The sequence below is a fragment of the Pseudonaja textilis genome, chromosome Z, assembly GCF_049901715.1.
Source record: "Pseudonaja textilis isolate UNSWEBS1 chromosome Z, rPseTex1.2, whole genome shotgun sequence".
NCBI lineage: Eukaryota > Metazoa > Chordata > Lepidosauria > Squamata > Elapidae > Pseudonaja > Pseudonaja textilis.
The window spans coordinates 95053003-95079349 of record NC_142008.1 but is presented as its reverse complement, the minus strand read 5'-3'; the positions used below and the strand labels follow the sequence as shown (position 1 = coordinate 95079349).

Sequence of the window (26347 nt, the reverse complement as noted above, 5' to 3'; positions counted from 1 at the left end):
ACTGCTTTGTCAATAGCTGATTCCTGAGGGTTGTTTGAAATCTCTATTGATTTAGCATATTAGCTATTCCTGCTTTAATTATATTTCTTCTTGAACTTCTAGGTATATTTCAATATCTGATACTATATTGAAATTCAAAAAATAGAATCTTTGTGGAGCAATGTTTCTTGTGTTCAGGATGTTAGTCTTTGGCAAGTCAGTGTGGAAAATATTATTATTATAAAGTAACCACTAATCAACTGTAAAAATAGAAATTTTTAGTATAGTTTCTAAAACTGTCATATTGCTATAGGCTTTTCCTGGACTTTGCATAAGAGATTATTTTTTAATGTTGTAAATAGAGTGAAGTTACCTTATAAACCAATGAGGTAAAGTTACTTTATAACATTTAAATGATTTGGGACAAGAGAAATCTCCTAGGGTCAGGTACACTCAAACTCCACTCTTTTCTAGCTAGACTTCACAATTTGCTATCTATTTTTTTTAATCTCCTGCTTTAGTCTAGTAAATGCAAACAGAATTAAAGTAGTGTGATCTTTCCTTATTAGTAACATAAGCAAACTATTTTTTTCTTTTTGGAATAGTCTAAAGGAAGATTAGCCAAAGCCAATATTGTGCTTTGTATATTTCCTCTCTGAGGGAGATGGACTTTTAAGAAATAAAAATCTTAAATAAATAAATAAAATTAAAATTTGGAAATGCAAGAACAGGATTGGAACTATGGAACTCTCACCAGTGCATAGTTTGTATTCCTGCTTTCAACTGTTTTGTTCCTGAAATGAAAGGATTGTTTACTCTCCATGTAGAAGAGTTGGACATCAGTACATGGTTTAAATTTAATCATCCTATTAATCTAGACTTCTAAGGTGAAGGAATGAAATTGTAGTTTGTGTGAAGGCTGAACTAGGGTGTGAAACTGTTGAAATTCTCCAATTAGAGTGAACTTATATGAATTTCCATAGCTCATAGATGATATATACAGAATAGACTTCATTCCCCCCCCCCTTTTTTTTTAACAAAGTCTCTCCTTCCCATGGCAGGTACTGAACCAAACTGAAGATCACCGTCAGAGGGTTCTTCAGGCTGCTGCAAAGAATGTCCGTGTTTGGTTCATAAAGGTGCGCAAGATGAAAGCCATTTACCATACTCTGAACCTCTGCAACATTGATGTTACCCAGAAATGCCTCATTGCTGAAGTCTGGTGTCCTGTAGCTGACCTTGATTCCATTCAGTTTGCTCTCAGGCGTGGCACGGTGAGCATGATTCATACCTCTTAACCTCTTCTAGGATGTTCAGCATTACTGCTAGCCCCGAGATTCAAGAAAACATGGAGTTTTCTGAGTCTCGCAAGCAAAATCTGTTTGTGCAAACAGTTTGCAGTGGAATTTTTTAGTTAAAGCATTCCCTTTCCATCTGGATTAGACAGAAGCACTGTGCTGTTCCTTGAAATGTGTCCCAACTTTGAAAGCAAATGACCTTTAATTCATATTTCTTAGTTGTTTCTCAAGAGGAGGCTTGCCTTGATTTTTGTTCTCTCAGAAATACAGATAGTCTTGAATTCAGGTAAGTGACAGCCCACTTCTTTTGAAATCCTTTTGGTGTTTTTAAAAGCAAAACGTTTGTAACAGTTCTGACTTTATTTATAGGAATTTCTTCATACATAATTTATATATTTGTATGAAAGAGTGATAGAATCCAGTATCTTTTGGGTTGTAATTCAGGAGGAAATCCAAACATCGATTTTGGTTTGTTTGTTTGTTTGTTTTTGGAAGAATATTTTGTATAACTTGTATTCACCAAAATTAAAAAATGTTTTCTAAAATAGCTAAATAAAAAGGTATGCTTGAAAATGCACAAGAATGAAAGATTGTAAAAGCTGTCTGGGTTTCCACTCAGTTGAAAAAGTAGCTTTTCTAATCTTCAATTTGTTTGTGTATAATAGGAGCACAGTGGATCTACTGTCCCCTCTATCCTGAATAGGATGCAGACCAACCAGACTCCACCTACGTACAATAAGACCAACAAATTCACTGATGGGTTTCAAAACATTGTAGATGCTTATGGCATTGGAACCTATCGTGAGATAAATCCAGGTACTTGCATGTATCCTGTGAAACTGCTAGCTTTTCTGATAATTTGTTTTAAGAGTCTGATTTGTCTCCTTTCTGACTTATTCTGTTGCAGCAATTCAACTTACTGAAAGAAACCAAAACAAATAAAAAATCAGTATTTATGTTGATTAATACATCCACTTTATTTATCAATTCTGTTGATCTATTGATCCAGTTTTATTTTATATTACTGGAAAATTACTAAGGAAGTTTAATATAATAAGTTTGAGTTCCAGGGGGTGGGGGTGGGGAAATCTATTTAAAAGAGGAAGTTGACTTTTTGGTTTCATATTAAATTGGCAAATTTATTTTTAAAATCAAATCTACCTGTACATGTTTTCTAATAATTCTGTAATTTTTCCTAGTATAATACATTTTTTCAACAAGCCTTTTGCACATTTTACAGATTTTTATAAGTGCTGAATTATACCAAAAGTAGATAAGCATATAAAAGCATCTGATTAGATGACAGAGTTAAAGTGCATCTTGGGAAAATTAATACGGTATTAAACTGGGCATTAAATTAATTAGTCTGCCAGCTCCTCTGCGAAAGACCATTTTGAATTCTAGTAAATATATGTGTAGAATGATCTGGTAAGCAATATTTTCCTCCATTTTCAAAATGTATCAAGTGAAATCTGTCAACAAAGATCCTAAACTAATTTGGCAGTCATGAGATAAGAGATGTCCTCTTATAGGGTATTTAACATTTTTATTCTGATCCATGATATGATGATCTTTAAAACTTTGCTCTATAGTTCTAATAATATTAAAAGTACTATAAAGTTGGAAAGAGCAATCAAAGTAATAAAACAAGCAGCAATCTCCTGAGAAAGGATTGCAATTTGCAACAATTTCCTTAGAAAACTGTTATTTTAAAAAGGAGATGAGAGAAAAATATACGGAGAAAATAAACTTTTCCTCAATTGTAATTCCAGAACTCAGAAATAATGTTAACCACAACCACTGGGAGTTGTCAGCTTCTGGGAACCATGGGGTGGGGGGAGTTGCATTACTAATGTTGTATATCCCACCTATTTCATTTTCTCACTTTTCTGGTTTTTGTATCACTTTATATCCATTGAGTAGTATTTTTTATTGATCCCAGACAATATTTTACCCATTATGTTTTATACCTCACTTGTCCCAAAATGCTGATGTGAAAAAGATAGTTATACTTATTTGTACAAGGGAAAATATAGATTCAGTCCCAAAATTATGAAGATTCTATACAGTTAACTTTTATACATCTTTATAAAAGTTTCTTGTATGTTTTAAGGCATCAGGATCAACACATTTTCTAACCGCAGATAAACTAAACTGGCATATATGCAATTTGAAGAACAGGCTTTTTTTCAAGGTCTAGGCATGCTCAGTAGATCATTGTTTTCAATAACTGTTTGTCATTCTGTTAAATAATTTTCAATTTCCCATTCTCTCAGCTCCATACACAATCATAACCTTCCCATTCTTATTTGCTGTGATGTTTGGAGATTTTGGACATGGCATTCTTATGACACTTTTTGCTGTCTGGATGGTAATCAGAGAAAGCCGCATTCTGTCACAAAAGAGTGATAATGAGGTAATTTAACCACTGACTTGAGAAATTAAGATTTAAATTTAAGGCAGGCTCTCATGGAGCTTTCTTAGTAGTTGGCAATTTGAGCAGCTTTTATTTCTCAGCTTTTTATTCTATGTTCAGCTGGAGAAAAATGTTTTGTTTTCTTTGGAACTACTGTGTGAAAAAAAATTTCTTCTATATGTCTTTATTGTCAGATTGTATGCTTCTTGTTCTTCTGAATCAGAGCTGAGATCATCCAATCCTTTGAAGGGATAGGACAGAGTTAAGTAGCCCAGAAGCTATAAAGAGCCTCCAAACTTGGTGGCACTTATGGCAATAAATGTTCAGATGAGAGAGGGGGCAGTTAAGGAGCAAAATGTACTTCATAAATTCTCCCTCTTCTAACCATCAAGTTAAGCTTTCCAATTTGGGATGAAGATTTAAGGGGTAAAATATGTGTCTTAACTTCTTGCAGGGCCAGAGGAATCATTTTCGTTCTTTGAACTTTTACATTTTCTTAGAAAAATGCAAAAAAAGCCCCTTCCCTTAAAGAAATCTTGTATAATATGATCTAAAGATGAAAAAGACTGTCTATTTAGGAGTCAAAGGAAGATGCTTGGCAGCATGCTTTTGTATTCTTAGTATTCTTAACAGTATCGTTGTCACATATTTCTAGTTCATCTTTGTTATATGTCTCTTCTCTTTCCTTCCCCCTAATTTCCTTTCCTAACCTGGACAGATATTCAACATTATTTTCAGTGGCCGCTACATTATTCTGCTGATGGGTTCTTTCTCCATTTACACTGGCCTGATCTATAATGACTGTTTCTCAAAGTCACTCAATATGTTTGGCTCATCCTGGAGTGTCCGGCCAATGTTTCAGAAATCCAACTGGACGTAAGTGATGAGTCGCCCGCAAAGGCAATGGATAGCAAAATAATTGGGAAATGGCTTCAGGAGGTTTGGAAAATGATGAGTTGATAAAAGACATGGAAATGGCAGAATAACATTATTGAATGTTTACCCTTTTACAGCTGTTTCTGGAGTACATTGATTTTGGCATATCTGTTCTGCTCTGCTTAGATAATTAATGCACTTGCTTCTTCTTTTCCTTTCTCTACAGAGAAGATCTTCTCAGGGAGTATCCTATGCTTCAGCTTAATCCTGCCATCGATGGTGTCTTTGGTGGAGCATATCCCTTTGGCATTGATCCAGTATGAACCACCATTTTCTATTTTTCCTTCCCCTTCATGTTGTTTCTCTTTCTCCACATTCTCACTTTATCCTTATAAATTAAAGGAGATATCAAAGTATCAAAAATGTCTGATTCACTGGGAAAAAAGATAATTAGTTCAGTTGTTTTGTTAATGTGATAGGTTGTTTACTGCATATTAAGAGAGCATTACATTATGCAGAATGAGATGATAGAATTTTACATTTCATCCTAGTCTTTAAAAATTACATTTTAATCTTTTTCCACATGTATCAGTAGTATACAACTTGTATTGTGCTCTCCTGAAATGCTGACTTGCCATATTTTGAATCATCCAAAAATATAGGCAATCCTAAATATGTCTAAAATGGATGGGACATTTGCTTGGACTACCAAAATTACATTCAAATCCTTTTATAGAAATGCCTCAGATTGTTTCTATAGTCGTGACGTCCATGAACTGGACGTGTTTAATTGTTTATTTAAAGTGAGAATGGTTTTTTTGTCCCATTACTTTGGTCTAACCATTACACTTTATTCTTTGTAGGTAAATAGAAATTTGAAAGACAGTATGAAAAGACTTCTGTTCATCTCGCCATCAGCACAATAATTCTCTGATAACTAAGTAGAGCAGGGCCAAATTTAGCCCAGGAGGAAAACCAACAAATGAAATATCATATTTAAAAACTAAGGCTGGGGGATTGCAGAAGAAAACATTCCTAAAAATTCACACAGTGTATCTTTGTGGGAGAGGCACTTGGGAAGTAATTCAACATGTTGTGACTGCTCTATTCTAAACTTTTTTCTCAAGTCACATGATCTAGAGTGGAATGAGTGCCTCCCACTGCTTATATGAATAGAACTTATGGCCATTGCTGGAAAGGGGTTGGAAAGAATTCCAGGTGCCATGGTCTACCTTCTGTCTTATCTTGTTTAATTTTTTTTTCTCTAGATCTGGAATATTGCTACCAACAAGCTGACGTTCCTTAACTCCTTCAAAATGAAGATGTCAGTAATTCTGGGCATCATCCACATGATGTTTGGTGTCACCCTTAGTTTGCTGAACCATATGTGAGTGTGTTCCATTTAATTAAATTATAAAACAGTAAAGGATGTGAAAATAAAGACAGAATATTCATTATAAGTTCTTTTCACTTTGTTCCGAATAATAGTCTTACAGGCTGCCAAAAGTCATGCAGTTGAATTTTTTTAAACATGAAGACTTTTTCTTATAACACATTGTTACCAAGATAACTAAATGAACATGTTCATGAAATTGCTGGAAGTTAAGTATCGAAGGAGGCTTGGGATTTACTATTCAGTAAATAAACCTTATTTAATTTAGCAATTGACTATTAATTGCATATTAACTAAAAAATTAATTTCACAATTTGTTGGCTAAAATCATTGTCAAATTTTTCCTAATTTTTTCCTAACTATTTCTTAATATTTTTCCTGAAATATTTTTTCCATACCTCTATAGTTATTTTAAGAAACCTCTGAACATCTTCCTTGGCTTTATCCCTGAAATTATCTTCATGTCTTCATTGTTTGGATATTTGATCATCCTTATCGTCTATAAATGGGCAGCATACAATGCTAAGAATTCCATGCATGCACCAAGTCTTCTTATTCACCTCATCAACATGTTCCTCTTCTCCTATGAAAAAAATGCCCAAATGCTTTATAGTGGACAGGTAGGTAAAGGAGGTAAAGAACTCTCCTTCTCTATAGGAACTTATTTTATTCATTTGGGGGGTTTAAATGAGTTATTCATGGGGTGAGAGAGACAAAATGTGAAACCTGAGATTGATGTCATTACCAGTTAGTACAGTCTTTGGGCGGGGAAAGATCCAGTTTGTTTTAGTGGTTAAGACTCCAGGCTAGAAACCAAGAAGAGTGTGAGGTCTAGGCCTCCTTTACATATAAAAGCCAACTAGGTGACTTTAGATCAGTCACTTTCTCCCAGCTCAACAGTATTAAGCAAAGGGCAACAAGCTGATTAGACAATTCCTGTAACAACTAATAGGATTGACATTTGGATGATGTGAAAAGTGACCCTGCACCTGCAGGAAAAACTTTAGATAGGAAGAAAAAACAGTACAGGTATTTGGAAAATACTATGCAAGATATATGAAAACAATCCCCATGTTCTGATGCGAATTGTATCAGGACATTTGGCAGGGAGAAAGTTTTAGTCATAAAACTTTGTAGTTCCTAATTATGATTAACAGCAGGTTCATAGACTTTCAGCAATGGTTCAGTGTCTCCCATGGATAGCTTGGTTAGGTTTTGATAACCAAGTTCAAGTGATGGGCCTTATATCCCACAATTGGAATTGGTACTGAATATTTAGCTCATAAATGTGCAATGCAGCTACTGTCATTAAGATCTTATTTACTTTTAGTGGTGATGTCATTGATTGTCCTGTTTTTCTTACAGAAAGGTATTCAGTGTTTCCTGGTGGTAGTAGCATTTCTGTGTATCCCATGGATGCTGATTGCAAAGCCCTTGATTCTTCGCCAACAGTATTTACAAAGAAAGCATTTGGTGAGTGACTATAAGATTTTTTTCCCGTAAGAACCTTTTTATTTATTCAAGTATGGAGGTTTGGTCCAATCTTCTACAGTGGAAAACTGCATGCAGATGAATATTACCCTCGTTTTTTTCCTGCTCTGTGCTAAGGAACAGGTACACCCATAATTGCCTAGTGTTGTCTGAATCTGTCTCTTGAAATCTTGATTTGTATGCATGTATTTGCCACATAGGAATCCAAAGAGCTACTTTAGATATGCCGAACCCTGTGAGATTCTTGATATTTTCTTTTAAACAGCGGACACTTCTGTCATAAATATTTTTTGGGTCTACTTTTGGTTTAGAAGATGTTAGTTGCATAGAGAAGGATGCTGCTTTTTAAGGAAAAATAAGCCCTCACAAACCCTTGGATATGTTTTGAGGTTGTTTTTTTTTTAAAAAAAATCTAGGACTATAAAGGGAAATTTGTCTTACTGGTATGTTACTGAAATAATGGGCAGCCGAAAAGAGAGACTGCCCCCATGATTCTCCAACAGATCTGACTCTGGCTTCCATATCTGTTGTTCTTGTGGCAAGTACGTTGTTAAGATGCAACTGCCCTTCAAAGTGCAGCTCAGTTAAAGACACTCCCTCTTCCTTCTCTGACCCTCTCATTTTCCCATGACCCCTCCATTTGTTTCCCTTTTTTTCTCTTGTTTTTCTTCTCCTTTCCTGCTTTCTTTCTTTCCATTCACTATCAGGAAGGGCAGCCTGAGGAACCTCATGTCAGCCCAGGCCAGAGTCCGCAGGCAATAGAGGCAGCAGCGGCTGCAACAGTGAGTGGATTAAAAGATGCCACCTATACACATGATGAAAACAGAAGGGCTCAGGAACTTTGGAAAATATCTCCCCTGAGGAAGAGGAATAGCACAGCTGCCTTTTGCTAAAAAAAAAAAAATACAATCCAATATTCTTATTCATTTCAAATTCTACCCGCATGCATATAGGAAATGATACAGTCTAAGTTTATATCCGAAATGATACAGTCTTAGTTTATATCCGGAGGATCCTGTAGTTACAGTATATTGCAGAAGATTATCTGCATGTTTTAAACGTGCTCACTATTTTAGAGTGTCAGCTAGAGCTTTCTGGAATTAATTATCCCTTATCCCTAGTTGCATACATCCTTTCTGAATGCAGATTGTAAAGGAACAGGACAACAATGTGAAAAAGTGCATTTAAAGGCAGCTTGGCTGCTGTTACACTTCTTATTGTGGGATCCCCACTAATGTGCTGAAAAACTTCCGAGTTTCTAAGAAAATAATTTGAAAAACCCATTATTCATTAAAAGTCATCACAATATGGAAAGAATATCCCCTGTTTTGTATTTGTTCCTGCTTTTTCCATAATTGACAGCTTTTTCCTTCTGTTACGATCCAACCCAGGAGTCCTCCTTCCAACGTATTTTAAATTTTTCATAATATTTTTTAAAATTACAGTCATATTACAGTCTTTGCTGTAGTACCAACTATTCAGAATTTACCTTTGCAGTCATCACTATTTTTCTATCCATGGAAAGAATGCTTCAGGAATCCTTACGACAGTGCATTGACTGTCACTCACTGAAGTGGAGGAAGCTCTGTATAATTTTATAGCTACTTGACTCTTAAGTAGTTTCTTTTGTTTTAAACTTCTGGCTGTCTTAAAAATCATGTGAATATTATGACTTCTTGTTGCAGTATTTTGTTCTTGGACTAAATCATATGATTGCATCTTTAAAAATCAGGGAAGTTATTTGACAGAATACAATATATTTTCAGTCTTGCTTTGTAAACTGGAATTATTATAAATTTTATATAAAACCAAAAATATTATCTCATTTTATCTGAGATCAAGGCTGATTTCTCGGACTCACGTTACCAAGTCAAGGTTAAAAACATTGGAACTGCTTTACTGAGTCAAGTCAAAGGTCAATACTACTTGCTAACCGGTAATAGTCCTATGGAAATTTACAAAATAACATATTAAGAATCTTCTAATTTTACCTGGGAACAAGGATTATTTCCAATCTTAAGTGTACAGAGTCAAGCTTAAGAACATAGGAACTATTTTATTAAATCAAATCAAGTTGTAGCATCCTGCTTGCTAACCAAGCAGGTATCAATGGAAGCCTATGAGGATGATGTGAAAGTGGAGGCTATTTCAATATTTGGTTTTAAAGTTAGAGCGTCTGCTTATTCAGAGGGTCTCTGCAGTATGACGATTTGTTACCTATGTAGCTATGCAGGAGTCTAATCAGAATCGTATGAAGTAGGACTGAATTCAATATAGATAAGATTTTTCTTGATCAGCTAATGTGGTTATCATATGAAACTAAATCAAATGTGATATTTCACTTTTCTAAGGATATGTGAGCATCCTCATTTTTCTCAGTAAATAATTTGAGTTTTCTTGGCAATCAGTTAGTATGAAAGGTATATTTTTAAGACTAAGAGGAACAAAACACCTAAATCATTTTTCTTGTTATTGCTTTTGTAATGATCTAACATATAAATAAATGCTTTCTAGTAATTTGGGGTTGCATATGCTAGAGTTAAGAGTGTCAAATGTCTAAACATATGCCTGCTATGTGAATTTTCCTGCTTTTGTGTTCAGGAACCTGTTAATGATAACCATGTTTCATATGAGATGCTGGTTGATCTTGCTATCATTCTTCTATTTGCTAGCAAATAATTATTTTAGCTACTTTTATTATAAGTTACAGTAACTGAATCTTACAATTCTGAATGGATGTCTACCCCACTTTACCTCAATGAAAACTAAGGAGGTCAAGTCTAAGATGCTTACTCAAATTACATTTCTTCTTTCAACTCAAATTTCTTTTATCTGATTGGTGTCTTGGCTGGGGCGCTTCTTCTTGTTCCTCAGGTTTATTTCTAATACACATTACCTCAAATGAGATATGTGTAATAATCTAGTTTAGAAATAAAAAAATGTGATATCTGAACATGAAAGCTAAAATTAAGTGGTTAGTTGAAGCAGTAGCAAAGGATGCTAAAAACAAGAGAATTTTTGGTGTGTTCAGAATAAAAGATGGCAAGTAAAAAGTTTGATGAAGATGGTAGAAAGCTAATATATCTAGCTTTATAAAGAGAAGATTAAACTGTTCAATTTTTATTTTAGCTCAGTTTTTCTGAGATAAGAATATGTTTCCCACTAGGCACCGATAGAAGATAGTTCAGCTTGATAGAAATATTGCCAGGGAATGTATATTGGAGCTGAATGAATTGAGATTGCCTGAGCCTAATACATTCCATTCTAGGTTACTGAAACAATTTGCTGATAGATTGACTTCACTTCACTATCTGAGAAATGCTGGAGAATGGGGATAGTACCAGATCACTGAAAGATAAAAAGTATTTCTTTGTTCAGAAAAAGAGAAAAAAGGAAGATCCAAGGAACAATAGATTGACATTAATATCTGAGAATATTTTAAAGCAACTAATGAATGATCTGAAAGTACTTTGGAAAAAATGAAGTGAAATTAATAGAAAGCAGTGTTTATCATTAATAAGCCTTGTCAGGCTAATTACTTGACCAAAACTGTTCCAGTTTTGGTCAAGTAGCTTCCTTAGTATATTGTGGGAATACTGTAGACATAATGCACCTTTAGTAAAGATGTGATAAAATATTTGATGACATTCTGGTTTCCTGGTTATTTAGTTATACAAGCTGCATAGTCTATGTGACTCCACAATCATTCTGAAAACTACTTGTCAACAGTTATCAACACTTCTTTATCATTCTGCCTAAGGTATCAATGAGATGTCACAAGATTTAATATTAGGTTATGCACAGATGAAAATGTGGACAGAAAGATTATCAAAGTCATAGATAAGGATATAGATAAAGAAAACGTATCTATGTAGATAAAAGACTGGCACAATTTAAATAATTTTAAAACACAGAAAATTGAGCTCCTAAAATATATGAATATTTTATTCAGTAAGGAAAGCCAATGACCAAGTTCATAATGCAAGGCACAAGTCATCTTAACATAAAGAAAAATAAAAACACCTTAATAATAAAAGAAATTTGACAGTGGAATATGTTTATCCAGAGAGGAGATTGTTTTTTCATCACTGAACATTTTCATGCAAGGGAAGCAGTCATAAGTCTGTAATTATTCAGTTTGGATTTTTATGCTGAATCGGGCTGGGCCTGAGTCTTAATGGATCCAAATCTATAAGTCAGTGAATTGGAAAATATAAAATATAGGCAGTCCTTGATCTATGTCGTTTGGTCAGTGCCATTCTAATTACAACAGTGTTGAACAAATTGTGGTTATGACAAGTCCTTGGAGTTTTGACTGGTCCAGCATCCCCTTGGTCACATGATTGCAGATCTGGGTGTTTGGCAGCCAGTTCATACTTAAGACCAGTTGCCCAGAATCACTTGACTGCCTTTTGTAACCTTCCTATTTAGCTTCCCCAGAAAGTTAATGGGGAAACCAATAGAGGGGGTTCCAAATCACTGGGGTATGTCTCCTCCACCTGGGCACTCTCCTTTATCCCTTCTGTTCTTGTGCTGCAACGGCCATTCACCCAATCCTGTGCAATCTCCCTGATCTATGCCACTTGCTTACCTCACCCATGCCATGCTTTTTGCACATCATTCCCCACCCACTCTGACCCACGTGGTACCTCTTGCACCACATAACACTCTCCGCACAGTGTCTCTTGTGCACCTGAGTCCTCTCTGACCTTTACCAACTCTCCCTAACTTGCACTTCTTGTGCACTCCCATGCCCCATTCAGATCTTTCCCTGCATCCCTGCACACTCCTCACTCCCTTTCCCAGATACTTACTTGCCTGCAGACCCTAGACCAGGGATGGGCAAACTACGGCCCAGGGGCCACATCCAGCCCATTGGTCTTTTTAATCCGGCCCGCCGAAGATTGGTACAGAATTAAGGTTTGATGTGAATGATTGAATGATTGCATTCATTTGATTTTGACTTGTAATGACAGGCATTTCGACACCAGGTGGGGGCCCGTCTGTCAAATTTTAAAAGTCAATGAGACCCCCGAGCCAAAAAGTTTGCCCACCCCTGCCCTAGACTTACAATTCTTTTGACTTGGTTGTGGGAAGCTGGCAGGAACAGACCTAACAACCATGGTATCCAATTAACAGCAGCAATCGGAACTATAGGGATATGCACTTTATGACCACATTGCTGAGCGATGGAATTCCTGTCCCAATTGCTGCTGTAAATCAAGGACTACATGTCTTGCAACAAATTCTTGCACAAATCTTGTCCTAATGTACCTGAGAATTTTTTTTTTCTGGAATCAAAAAAAACAACAACCTACATATATATATGTGTGTGTATGTATATATCTTTTCTCCTGTGTCGCATGCTTTAGGGCACACTCAATTTTGGTGGGATTCGAGTAGGCAATGGACCAACTGAGGAAGATGCCGAGATAATCCAGCATGATCAACTCTCCACCCATTCTGAGGAGGGTGAAGAGGTAAGTCTTCCCTTTTAGTATTGTAACATTTTATGTGGGAAGATTTGTCTAGGAAAATTAACAGGCCAAACACAGCTTCTGTTCCTTTGTTCATATTTTGGGCTTTGTTCAAAGACAAACACTAAAAAATTCTGTCTTAGACAAGTTCCAATAGCAACCAGCTAAAGTGGGTTATGTACATACATGGGTTGCTTTGTGATATTTTTTACATTATCCCCTTTTAAAAATGTATTCTATTATTTGATTGTATTTTTTCACCTTGAAAAGTTGACCATTTAAATACTGTTTAAATTAACCATATGTTTTGGCTGGTAGTCATACTCCTTTTCGAAGAGCAGTGCTAAAATACTAGAAGTCTGGCTAGCTACTTATTAAACTTGTGTTATCCTTATATAGCAGGGGTGACAAACTCACATTTTCATGGTGGTGACACTTTTTTCCCCTTCGCTAAACCGGGCATGGGTGTGGCCAGCACATGATGTATCCAGCCTGTGGGCCATGAGTTTGGCAGCCCAGTTATATAGTATACATTGGGAGTTTGGATAAACCGCCTACTGTTTTGATCAGGATGTATAATGATGTCATGGATACGAGCTGGATAATCTCAGTGTTTATAGCCTGACTTCTTATACCCTGTGGGATAGGGGATATAGTCTTAACATTCCTGGACAATGGAGCATTAGTGCTGTGTTGCTCAGATGAAGAGGTGCTTTTGTATTCTTAAATTATACATGACAAGCTCTGTGTTCCTTTTGTGTTTTCAAGCCTGCCGTGGAGGAAGTGGTAAGCCTGTAGCCAATTTCTGTACCTCTATTTATTCACATTAAATATTCCATGAATTTAAACTATTTTATAGAATTAAATGAACTCAAATTAATGACTCGGCAGATATTGTTTTAATCATATGCATAAAATATTTATAATTGTAGATAACTATTAACCAATTTTTTAATCCATCTTCTACTTAAAAACAAATATGTGTATGAATCACTACATATACTTGAAGATTTTTCTGAATTTTGCTGAAATTTAGTTTATAAATTACTGTTTTGAATTGCACAGATTACTAATTATAGGGACTTGCTCTTCATTTGTCTGTCTCAGTCCCCGGGCTTTTCAAATCTTCTGCTTATTTGCTGTGTAAAGGTAATAAATGTCACAAGATCACTCATTTAAAAGCTTCCGGTGAAAAGCCTGCACGTACATTGCAGCTTATCAGTTTCTGCTGCATGTTGTCACTTGTGTAGTCACACATCAAAGTTCTGCAGCAATCTCCAGAATTGTTTGTAGCTATCTAATTTATTTAATCTCTGCTTAACAAGGCTACATTTTATCCAGCTACATAGTGATCATTATTTGTGTTCCCAATAATGGGACTCCTACAGAAACTTATGTGATTAAAAAGAGCAGGCAAATGAAGAGCAAGAGATTATTTGCAGACCAAGCTAGCCTCCCTTTTTACCTCCCTCTCGCCTATCTCTGCAGAAGAAGAAATTGTTGTTTCATTTTCTAATTATTATTGCTAGGTTTGTCTTCCAGTGAAATGGTCTATTCCACCCACAGATGCAGAAAATACCTTAGTTTTACTGACTTTCTGGGAAAACGATCATTTTGTTGTCTTTTATTCTGCTTATAAATTGAGCTTGACCCTTCTAGCAAAACATATGTAGATCATATGTGTGTGTTTATATGTGTATACAGAGAGAGCTTTTCAATAAAGTAAAAAACAAACAAGGTATTATGATTAAGAACAATTAGGAAAGATTGAATAAAGAAATGAATGAAAACACACAAAAAAGTTCTAATATGCCTTCCACCCTTCTCTCAAGCAAGTCTTATTTTAACCTTTCCCCAAAAGTATTTCCATCCAAGCTATATTTAATTCTTCAGGGGTTTATTCCAGAATACCTGGTAGTCCCAATGCCTTACATAGATTAAATGTTCAGGTTGAGGTTGCCTAGTGCTCATTCAGTTTCCAGAATTAAAGCAAACGAAGTTCTTCAGACTGCATCTCAGAATACAGGAATGAGTAATATTAAATAAAATTGCTTGTTTGTTGTTAGTTTAAATTTAAAACTTTACATTGATCAGACATCAGAGTCATTAGGAGAGAATTTGAAATAAGGAGAATGAATATCTGTGTTAATATTTGCTTAACTATCAATTCAAGATAGACAATGTTGGACAAATCAACTGGAATTTTTTTTTGAAAATGTGTTACCAAGGAGGTTCCTAATAGATTTTGTCCCTAGCGTATCAGCCTCTATTTTGCCCAATTTCTGAATGACCTGATGTCCTTTTTGGTTTTTGTAAGGAGCTAAATCTTGGCAGCCCATGATTGCAGTAGTTAAAAATAGATCATTTTATCTTCTGTGCCTCTGCCAAGAGAGGAGCAAGAACCTTTCCACATCAGCCATTTGATAACAGGTCGGATAATGAATCCAAATGCATTGATGGGAATGTAAGACAGAGCACATGCAGCACAGATTTTCCTCCAAATATAGCTTTCACTTTATCTGCAATGTGCTGACTGGGGCAGACCCTTCACAAAGGGACAAAGTAAGCATACTCATTAACCTTTGGACTGCTACATCACAAATAATTTTTTATACTCGTACCTTAAAATGGATTTTTTTTCCATTTGCTTTTTACAGCAGAATGTATATTATAATTTTAACACATGAAATCATGACAAAATGGTGGGCTGCCATCCTGCATCTAATAAGAATTGTAGCCAAACGGAATTTTAATTATTTGGGTCAGACTCTTTGTATTAATCCATTAGCTAGTCTGGTCTTCCTAAGAAATTGCTTAATACAGGAAGAGAAACAGTTTGAGAAACGCTATTCTAACATCAAGCGGTTTCCCAGGAAATGGAAAAAAAAAAGTCCAGTTCTTGTAACTTTTCTCCAGATACTCTCTTGTTGTTTTCCTCCTCTCTGCTATGATGCTGAACAGATTCAGAAATTCTGGTCGTTCTTGACTCATGACCACAATTGGGACCTGAATCTCAGTTACAGAGTGAAGCAATCAATCCAGGTGGCTACTTCACTCAGTGACTACTTCAATCCTGACTCAATTGAGGTTGTTAAGAGGGAGCAAAACCCTCTTGTCTGCTATGGGTGGGCAGGCAGTTCCCCTCCTGCTTGGAAGGGAATGCTTACACTGAACTATAAATAAAGCAGGGATCTTCATTGTAAACTCTACTTCATTTCTGCAGCATAGTGCAAGAGCTCCTCTCCACTCTATTCACAGTCAACAAAGATCTAAGCTTCATTTCTGAAGGCCCCTTCTCCCCCGGAACAGAAGATTGATCTCAGAGTTCTTTGCAACCATTTGTAAGTGCAAACAAGTTGCCAAGAATTCAGGCCATAATCACCTCACTAGTGTATGCAGTGTGTGTGTGAGATGACATTTTATGATGACTGGAAGTGCTTTATGGGCTATAAAACATGATTTCTGAGCTGTCGTAATTTAATGATCATTAAGCAACCAATGTCTACTCATTCAGTGACCATTTGAAGTAACAGCGCTGAACAAGGGAGACTTATCATAGGTCTTTTGGCTGCAGCCATCACAGACTTCCTGCAATCATATAATCTCAATTCGGATTTTTGGCAACTAGTCACAATTACAATGTTGCAGTACCCCGCTGTTACAAGAACATCATTTTCAAAGTTCATTGTCAGCTTCCAATAAGTGAAGTCAATGAGAAGGTAGCAGGAGATTGTAAATGGTGACCATATAATCATGGATGGATGCTGCAACTGCATCAGATTTGCTTAATGATGGCAACTGGGGCATAAGTTGGTACTGTTACATGATGTTGAACCGTGGAACCATATTGCTATTCAGTAGATTTCTTGGTCCTCATTTCATTGTTACATGAGGATTACCTGTAACCATAGATAGCTTGTTTATAACTCTGCAGTGTTTGGGCCAGGCTTTAAATATATAAAATAATATAATGCAAACCTCTGAGGATCTGTATAGAATATGTACCTATAGCAGCAGATTAAATAGACCGGCCAGCTTGACCATTGTGCTCTTTTCCTTTCAGTATTTTTCATGCCTCTTCAGTATATTGTGTAAGTGTGTTCTGTAGGGGAATGGAATGTGACTTTGTGCACAGAATTCCGCTTCCTCAGATTTTTATGGTCACTTGGCAAATGAAGCACATTTCTAAATATTCTTGCTGTGAGTAGTATGTGGAAAGTGCATGGTCAAATGTCTGCTGAAATTGAAAAATCTATAGAGAATGGAGAGGTGGCCAGATAGACTAAATCAACGAGACATCAATTTAGTGGGGCCAGGGTGGCTCATGTGGTAAGATGCTGGGCTTGTGCACCACATCAATGGTTTGATTCCCGTGAGCAAATAAACGCATAGGGATAAGAAAGGAGTCTCCCCCGAATGCCTACCGGCATTCAGGCATCCCGCGGATAAAGATAGCACCACCTGAAAAATTCTTTTCACAGAGGCAGTTGCCCACCTAAGTGATCCCTGGTTAACATGTGCCATATGCTAAATAAATAAATAATTTAGTGTATAGCTTTTTGCCCTTTCCATGTGACAAGTCATGTTGACCTTTGACATTTTATTCTCAACTTGTATGGTGCTTATTATAAGACAAATATAGATGGCATTATGCAAAAACAATCTTGATAAAGTATCTCAAGCTTTTAAATGCAAAATATGGAAATCCCCAGTAATTTCAGTGTTTGTTTAGCATATCCATGAGGTTAGTTTTGGCTAAGCCTTTTAAAATCTTCCATAATTACAAATAAGAGTCTTGAATTAATTTAATCTTAGTAGTTTGAAATATGCTCTCATGCAGTGAAACTTTAGTTTGTATCTGGTGCTTCTGTCTGAGCATCCTCAGTTTCGAAAAGGCTCCAGAAATTCTAAAATAAATCAGCCAAAATAGATGGAATGGCTTTAAATGCTTTTATAACGTTTAACCTCTCTGGTGACTATTCATCCTTTTCTTACTGCTTGTTAAATCTTATTCACCATGATTATTTAAATTGCCAGAATTATAAGTGGCTCTTTTTCTAAAGGGCAAATGATAAGAAAGTGGAAAATTTAGCAAATATTATGACCAAATAGATAAGTTCCTATCCATAGCATCTTGAAAGTATGAATAATGCTTGTTAATGCTCAGGTCTCACTAAGACCAGGTTTCATGGCAGTCCCATGCTGTTTGACAATTTTTGTCTCCTAGTGCAACAGGGGCATTGAGGAGGCATGGAAATGTAGGCCACAGAGATGTAAATTCCAAATGTAATGTTGGACTCTTTACTCCTAAATCATAATTTTCAGCTGCTTTGCTTGAACTTATATTGCATTTTGATGTGGAGAAACAACCGTGTTTGCAGTTTAGTGTTATACTGCCTAAACAATCATTTTATAGTAATTTTATTATAAGCTATATTTAAAAATATAAAACCTATACAAATTTTAAAAAATTAAAAGACTAAAAAGAAAAAATAGAAAAAAGAAAGGAAAGGAAAAATAAGAATGTAGTAAAGAAAAAGAAATATATTAAAAATTGACTTTTCTCTTCATTAAAGCAAGTATAAACAATTTGGTAACTTATCATCTCTTAAAATACATCAAATAATCCCTTCTTCCCATATCCTATCTCTTATCTGTAAATAAATAGCTAAAGCCTCATCCTCAGGTAAATAGTCTGGGGAAATAATTTTCGTTTTGCTATTTCTTCTCCAGAAGCCTACATTAAGTAAATAATTCTGAGCTGTAGCTGCCATCGACTTATGAGAGCCTAAGTGCTACCTGGGAATTTTGACTAACCTTGCAATGCAATAGTATTAGTTACTGTTGTTATTTTTATTGCCTGACTGTAAAAATTCTCTATTAATTGCTTCATGCTTTGTTTTTCACTTAGAACTAACTTCATTTTTTTTTTTGCAGTTTAATTTTGGAGATACCGTTATCAATCAGTCTATCCATACCATTGAATATTGCTTAGGATGCATCTCCAACACAGCCTCATACCTGCGTCTCTGGGCACTCAGTCTGGCTCATGCACGTGAGTAGTTTCTCCCTGACTTTTTTTGAACATAGTGAAGGGGAAAGGCAAATTCCAGCCATGGATTAAAAGATCAGTTTTTCCTTTTTATTAATAGTGTAAATGAAGGGAAGGGAATCTAGTACTCTTTATTAATCATAATTCATATTTTTAAATTATGATTCCTATAATCCTTTACTTTTGGCCATGTTGACTAAGGTAGAAGTTGAAATCTAAAACAACTGGGAGATTATGGCTTGTACTATTCATTTCTTATTATTATGCTCCATATAAAGTTATAGTGCTGGAAAATATATGCACCCACTATTTCTTAGTCCCTTATCAAAATTGTTTAAAGTACTATTTATTACATAAGTGTACCCTTGAAGCAGGATTTGTATTTTCCACTGTAGAATGGGTGGGGAGTCCTTTAGAGGAAATTGTTCCTGGTGTATGATTCACAGATGTATGATGAATTTGAAGAACTGGCCTCTCCACACTTTCTACGTATGATCCTTAGATACCTTTAAAAAGACAGACGGAATGAGGTCCCTTTTGATTTATAGTTTTTTCTTTTCACAGAGCTTTCTGAAGTCCTCTGGACCATGGTGATTCACTTGGGTCTCAGTATCAGGAGTCTGGCTGGTGGTTTGGCCTTGTTCTTTTTATTTGCTGTCTTTGCTACCCTAACAGTGGCCATCTTATTAGTCATGGAAGGTCTTTCAGCTTTCCTGCATGCTCTCCGTTTGCACTGGTGAGTGTCAAGTAGTTGATTTTCTTCTACAAAAAAAATCAAAGTCATAACTCAGTAAGAATATTTGAATCTTAGATCTGTAAAGACCCAGTTTTGATCCCTGCCAACTCCTGATCAAATATAGTTAACAAGCTAAGAAGGAACCTGTGTAAAATGTTGTAGCATTGCTATCAAGCAGAGCAAATAATAGTTTGACCAGGATTAGAAGGTTTCAATTCAGGGTAGGGCCAAGATTGTTTTTGTGTTAATATCTATTTGGACACTAATATCTATGTATCTTGATTATCCTTACTGTGAGTAAAGAGTTTTTTCCTCTTTACTCAGCTAGTCTTTAGTTCATGTTTGGTGATTTTATGCATTGAGTTCAAAAGTTGTATACAATTTCCAATTAGAACGATCAGTCCATTTCCAATGAACTGAGACTGTCTCTAGCAGTATTGCAGATCTCATATTTCAGACTGGCCAATTCAGATAATGAAGGAGAAAGAGCCTTATTCCTGCAATTCAGTTGGTTGAATTCACATGCTGTGCTTATTTTGGCAAATTGAGAATGCAGCTAATATGATTTATAACCCATAGTTGTACTAAGAATGATATACAAGTGGTTGCTTAATAACTTATTGCTTGATGTAGAGTTGGAACTCCAATAATTATCTCAAGGTGAAAATCTTGTCAATCTTATTTTTCCCCCTCTCGGCCTTAGCTTCTGTACTTCCTTAGTGTTCACCTTGAAGAGAAAACAGCTTCTCTTTCTACGTAGGAGCCTTTTAGTGTTGAGAGAAAAATGGGAAGAAAGTTACATTATGATTCCCCCTCTCCCCTTGTGTGCATTGTATCACAGTGCAGTCTCTCTCAAGGATAGGCAAAGCAGAAACCTACCTGCATGGAAGTATTTATCATGTAGAAGCCTAGACATATATAAAACTTCATTCTTTTTGGCAAAGTCCATTGTACCAATGCTTGAGACATAATTCCATCTTTCTACTGATTCCTTGCGTAAGTCTTCTCTCAGTTTTAAAGGGGTATTCTTGATTCTGAAATGATATTTGGTGGATGATTTTGCCAACATTTATGGAATAAGTGTGACATTGATTAATCAAATGGATTATAACTTTGCATGCTATTATTTTGGGGTGCTGAAAATATTTCTTGGAGATCTAACAGGCAAAGATTCTCCAGAATCTATCTTGGCTTTATGTAGCGTGTCTTTGACTCTTTAGTGGTACTTTTGCTGTGCTCTGGGTCATGGCTTATAACATTTGTTTTCCTTGCCTGTTTGATATTAAGTTGTTTAATTGTTGGCGGGGGTTTCTTTTCTTGTCAGGGAAGTGCAGCTTTACAGAACAATAGAAGCGACACTATTTGCAATCATGACTTCAACCATTATCTCAATCTTGCAGGAGGGCCCAGAGATCATTTTCCTTGCCCTGCCCTTTTTTCTTTGTGCCAAGTTCCAAACACAAAAGCTTCCCACATGACCAGCTGTATTTGAAGATAGGAGGGGTTAAATCATTTTTTGTTAGGGCAAAGTTCACCAATACCCAGGCTTGCAGAAATCTCTGCTAATTATCTGAGATCCTAAACTGAAAAATTTGCTTGAGAGAAAAATCAAATGTTTTTCAAAAGATTTTTCTTTCAATCAAAATAGAATAAATGGTGGACAGGGGAGGAAGGAGTGGGGTCCCTTTGGCATCAGTAGATAATTTGAATAGCTGCTAGTGAGCAACAGTCAAAATAATATTCTGTGAAATGTTCAGACCGTGCATAAAATTGCACATAGATAATTTGTAACTGGGAGGAACAAAACGATTAATACTCTTCCTGCAAGATCCAATCTGGGTTTGTCACCGAGACCAAAGTTGATAATCTTCTTGCCCACGCATTAGAAATGCATTTCCAAACTGCAGAGAAATTGAATTCATTTGAATTCCACTGAAATAAAAGCTTACTTGGGAAGTTTTAAACAGTATTACACTTTTCTTAAAAGGAAGGCATATGGTAATAGGCATACTGAAGAAGATAAAGAATTTGGAACTCTAGAATTAAGGTGAAAGATGTAATGTTTGGCTGTGAGACTTGAATGTTCAGTAGATCTTTTCTCCAATGAAATTTGTAGAATGGTGACAGATAGAGAAATTGGAAAAAAGAGTCATTTTGATTTAATGAACTTTTATTGAATGCGTTAAATTGGCATACATTAATAACCTAGGAATTCTGGCTTAATATACCATAAAATGAATAAACTTATTAGAACATATAGCAGTTGCTTCCACTTTGTCCTTAACTTCCTTTGAATGTTAAGCTTGGGCTGTTGGGACTTTCTTAGTATAGCTTATTAAGTTAGGATTGTGTCTTACTATCGATATGAAAACCTTCTTATTAAGTCAGAGCATTGATCCATCCTGCTTTCTGGGATCCTTTTATCTAGAGATGCCAGATTTGTACTTGGCAGCCTTCTGCCTGTGAAGGACTAGTTTATGAAATGAGTCACCTCATTTTCCCTTAGTATTCATAAGCTGTGAATGTGTTTGCTGCAAGGGAGAATGGAATGAATTCTTTAAACCACTGGAAAAATACTTTCCGTTTCTCCCTGTTTTGCCATTCCTGACTAGGATGGGTTTATCTTATAATTTTTAGGCAGCTGTACATTCCAGGGAGATGATTGCTCTGGCTGAGTCACAAACAACTTTTCAAATAAATCCTAGGTTTCCTTATGTATATGGCTGCATGAGAAGAAAAATGGATATTTTACAATTATATAATGATTCTACTTCTTGTGCCACACAAAAAATTCTTTTCCCAGTGAATTGACAACTAAGAAAGGCTGGTACAGTTCATTTTATTAGTTTAGACTATGTGAAAATTGGAGAAAACAACAATCAGGGGTGGAGTTCTACCCACAAGAGCCTTGGCAGCTAGAAAGAGAATAATCCAAAGATAATCACAATTGTGCTATTGAAAAAAGGAATGTTTAGACATGAGTTCCCTCTCATGATAGACATTTGTACGATCTCTTTATAGACCCCCTTCAAGTTAAGAATAAAAATCCAAAAGATAACTGAGACCAGGAGCAGAAATTAGGCTCACCTGGTTCATCAAAGTTACATAATGCATTGGAAATGAACTTGTTCCTGAAGGACAAGATCTGTGGAATTTCCAGGCTAAATGCTATTATTCCAGATAGCTAGGCCAAGGGAGTGGGAGCAACAGTAGCAGATAACTCCGTGCCAATGGGATAGGATACATTTCATGCCACAAAGGAGGAACATTCTTTTGAGGGTTGTGTATAAGTAGAAGGGATGTGGAGAGTAAGTTTTTGGAGTCAATATGCTTAGTTATGGATTTTGAAATGTTCCAGAATTTCATCTGATTCAGAAGTGGAGAATTTGTTTTTCCCTGCTCTTATTATTTTTAAAGAGTGTTGTTCTTCCAATAGTAAGATTGTGGAGCTTGCCCTACGCTGTCTTTCTTTGAATAAATAATACAAAAAATTCTAGATTAAATCTGCAACAATCAGTGTCACTTTTGGGGGCATCGGGAGGTCCTTATTTCTTGATATAGGTAGTCTTCGACTTTCAACTATTCATTTAGTGACTGTTTTAAGTTATAATGACCCTTTTTCACAGCATTCCCTTGGCCACATGATCAAAATTCAGATGTTTGGCATACTGATACATATTTATAATGGTTGCAGTGTCCTGGAGTCATGTGATTACCTTTTGCGACTTTTCTGACAAAGTCAGTGGGGAAGCCACATTCACTTAACAACCTTGTTACTAACTTAACAAGTGCAATGATTCACTTAACAACTGTGGCAAGAAAAGTAGCATAATGGGTCAAAATTCATTTAGCAATCTCCTGCTTATTGTGGCTGTAAAGCTAATTGTTCTCTGTTCTCTTGCTGTCAGTAGCATTGCAGCAATTCTTAAATATTTCTGAACGGGATTGCTGCTTGCTTTTTGCTAGTAAACACTCTTCCCGTTTGGTTGCATTTCATACCATTTTTATCTGATGTTCAATCACAAATGCTAGTTGCCACAGATGTTTGGTCTTGAAAGCTCATTGACTCTTAGTTTTGTGCAACTTTTAATGTTGACCAATGGGACTGTTTCTTTTGCCCCCCCTCTCCCCCAACTCTGCCAATCAGCAGCTTCGACAAATGAAGAGAAGTAAAATGTGGGGTTTTTGTTTTCCTCTAGGTCCTAGGCAGAGTTGGTTCTCCTGTTTGTGAAATTGATAACTTTAATGGATTGAACAGAATGGCAACAGAAAGTGGGAGTGCTGTGGATAGGGGAAGAGGAGCAAAGGTGAATCTGAGCTGCTTTAGGGAGCCTCCCTTTGCTCTGCAAAGATTCCCCCCCGCCCCCACTTCGTGAGAGGTTGCATCCAGTAAGATAAATTCTAGATCCTTCCGTCCCATTCTCTGCACTCCACATCCTCCACTTATTTACTAGTAGGCTGCCCACTCTTCCTTGTTTGCCATTTAAGCAAAGAGTTTCTGTCCTGCATGTTGTTTTTGTAGCTGGAATTCAATATATGCTCAGTGTAAAAGTTAAACTTCTGTTCTGAATATGGAAAGACAACTTTGATCTGACTACTGATTTAATCTGATCCCTTGATTTAGGTAGGGGTGGGTAGCCAATTAGCCAGATGTGCTTCTCATTCTCACCCTTTTTGTTTTGTTTTCGTAATCTTTAGTAATTATATTACTGAATTTTGGCTGCAAAAAATCAGAAATGTTGTACAGGTAATCCTTGATTTATAACCACTAATTGAGATAGAATTTCTGTTGCTAAGCAAGCCATTCATTAAATGAGTGGTAACCAATTTTACAGCCTTTTTTTTCCACGGTTGCTAAATATACGACAGCAGTTGTTAAATAAATCACATGGTGACTAAGTGAACCTGATTTCTCCCATTGACTTTGCTTATTGGAAGCTGATTAGAAATGTTGCAAATGACCCTGGGAATTTTGATCATGTGACTGTGGAGATGCTATGATGATCATAGGTGCAACGACTGGTTATAAGTCACTCTTTTCAGTGTTAACTTTGAATTATTTCTAAACAAATGGTTGTAAGTCAAGGACTATCTATACAGTTTATTGACATTTTCGTCCTTGGCCTCCAGGGAGGATATTCAACTGGGTTCCTGATTTAGGATATAGTTGCATATAGGCCGTGATGGAAAATATGCATCTGGAACATTTCAGGTTACAAGTGGGGCTTATACAATTGAATGATTCTTAACAAACAAAAAACATGTGTAACTAAAATAACATATAGGAAGAAAAGTTTGGTTGAACATTGTTCTTCTGATAAGCTGTTTTGCTAACTATAGAAGTTTAGGTGATAGCTTTTTGTTTTTTGTCACATTTCTTTTAACATAATCGAATATTTGGCTAGGTTAGCCTAACTTTGATATCCTTGTAGTGAACAGAGTTAAGTGACACTAGCAAACCTTGAATTATACCAATGTAGAGTTTGCAAAGTAATTCAAACTGATACATGAATGAATCAAGTCTCTCCCATTTGTTTTGTTTTCTGTAGTTTCACATTTACCTACAAACTAACTGAAAGTTTTATTTGTTCCTTAGAGCCTCGTTACATTCTGTCCCTGAGAAAGCATGTGTATTTTAGTACAAGAAGTGAAATGGATGTTATTTCTAAAAAGAGGCCAGTATTTAAAATGTTCCATTAAGGTGGAAAAGCAGTAAATAATATTTTGAATTTTCTCAAAACCTGGCAGGCAAAAAGGGTGGAAAATGTTTCCTACCTGGAGCCAAAAGAAGATCACCAGACCTGTTTTTTTAATGAATCATGGAGTTTTTCTTTCCATGTTTGATGCCTGTTTATGATTGGGCAGCCTTTCAGTATAATTCTCTTTATATTCTGGGTAGAATTAAAATTAGTGAAAATTGTAGCTTAGCAGAGAAATATTCTGACATAAAGATGAAGGAAAAGTTGGGAGGAGAATTTAAGATTCTTCTTTCCTAGAACTTTAGATGGGTATAGCAATTCTCTTGTGCAATTGAGGTATACAAGACTTAAAACAAGACCAGAGACAGTATATCTCAATTGCACAAGGTACAACAATCCTTGAGTTACAACAGTTATTTTGGTGACTGTTCAAATGGCACTGAAAAAAGTGACTAATGACCGTTTTTCACACTTATGACAATTTCAATATCCCTACGGTCACATGATCAAAATTCAGACACTTGTCAACTGACTCATATTTATGACAATTGCAGTGTCTGAGGTCATGTGATCACCTTTTGCAAAATTTAAGCAAAATTGATGGGGAAGCCAGATTCACTTAACAATTATGTTACTAACTTAACACCTGAAATGATTCACTTAACAGCTGTGGCAAGAAAGGTCATAAAATTGGACAAAACTCATGTAACTAACGTTTCATTTAGCAACATAAATTTTGGGCTCAATTGTTGTCGTAAGTTGAGAACTACCTGTATTTTGAGCTATTCCATTCTAGCACTGCTTATATTTTATAAAATATAAACTATATATTTTTTTGATTTGTCAAATGTATTTTAAAAGTAACTTATTGTTATAGTGTCTGATTATAAACTTATAAGTTAAGGAGCAAATGTAGCTTTGATCTTGGGT

General features: G+C 35.8%; 1 protein-coding gene across 14 annotated transcripts in view; it reads left to right on the top strand.

Annotated features, from left to right (window-relative positions):
- Positions 1–26347, top strand: part of ATP6V0A1 (ATPase H+ transporting V0 subunit a1) — a 49462-nt gene that overhangs the window by 19883 nt on the left and 3232 nt on the right. For 5 of the 14 annotated variants that reach the window (XM_087918462.1, XM_087918460.1, XM_026710887.2 and 2 more), the window contains exons 10-22: positions 1041–1253; positions 1943–2093; positions 3554–3693; positions 4412–4569; positions 4796–4886; positions 5838–5956; positions 6369–6582; positions 7328–7435; positions 8161–8235; positions 12826–12933; positions 13699–13716; positions 18868–18985; positions 19547–19718. In XM_087918462.1, coding sequence (XP_087774588.1) covers positions 1041–1253; positions 1943–2093; positions 3554–3693; positions 4412–4569; positions 4796–4886; positions 5838–5956; positions 6369–6582; positions 7328–7435; positions 8161–8235; positions 12826–12933; positions 13699–13716; positions 18868–18985; positions 19547–19718 — 1685 coding nt within the window. The remainder of the gene's footprint in view (positions 1–1040; positions 1254–1942; positions 2094–3553; positions 3694–4411; positions 4570–4795; positions 4887–5837; positions 5957–6368; positions 6583–7327; positions 7436–8160; positions 8236–12825; positions 12934–13698; positions 13717–18867; positions 18986–19546; positions 19719–26347) is intronic. The other 9 variants (XM_026710886.2, XM_087918465.1, XM_026710883.2 and 6 more) reach the window with 3 other exon arrangements.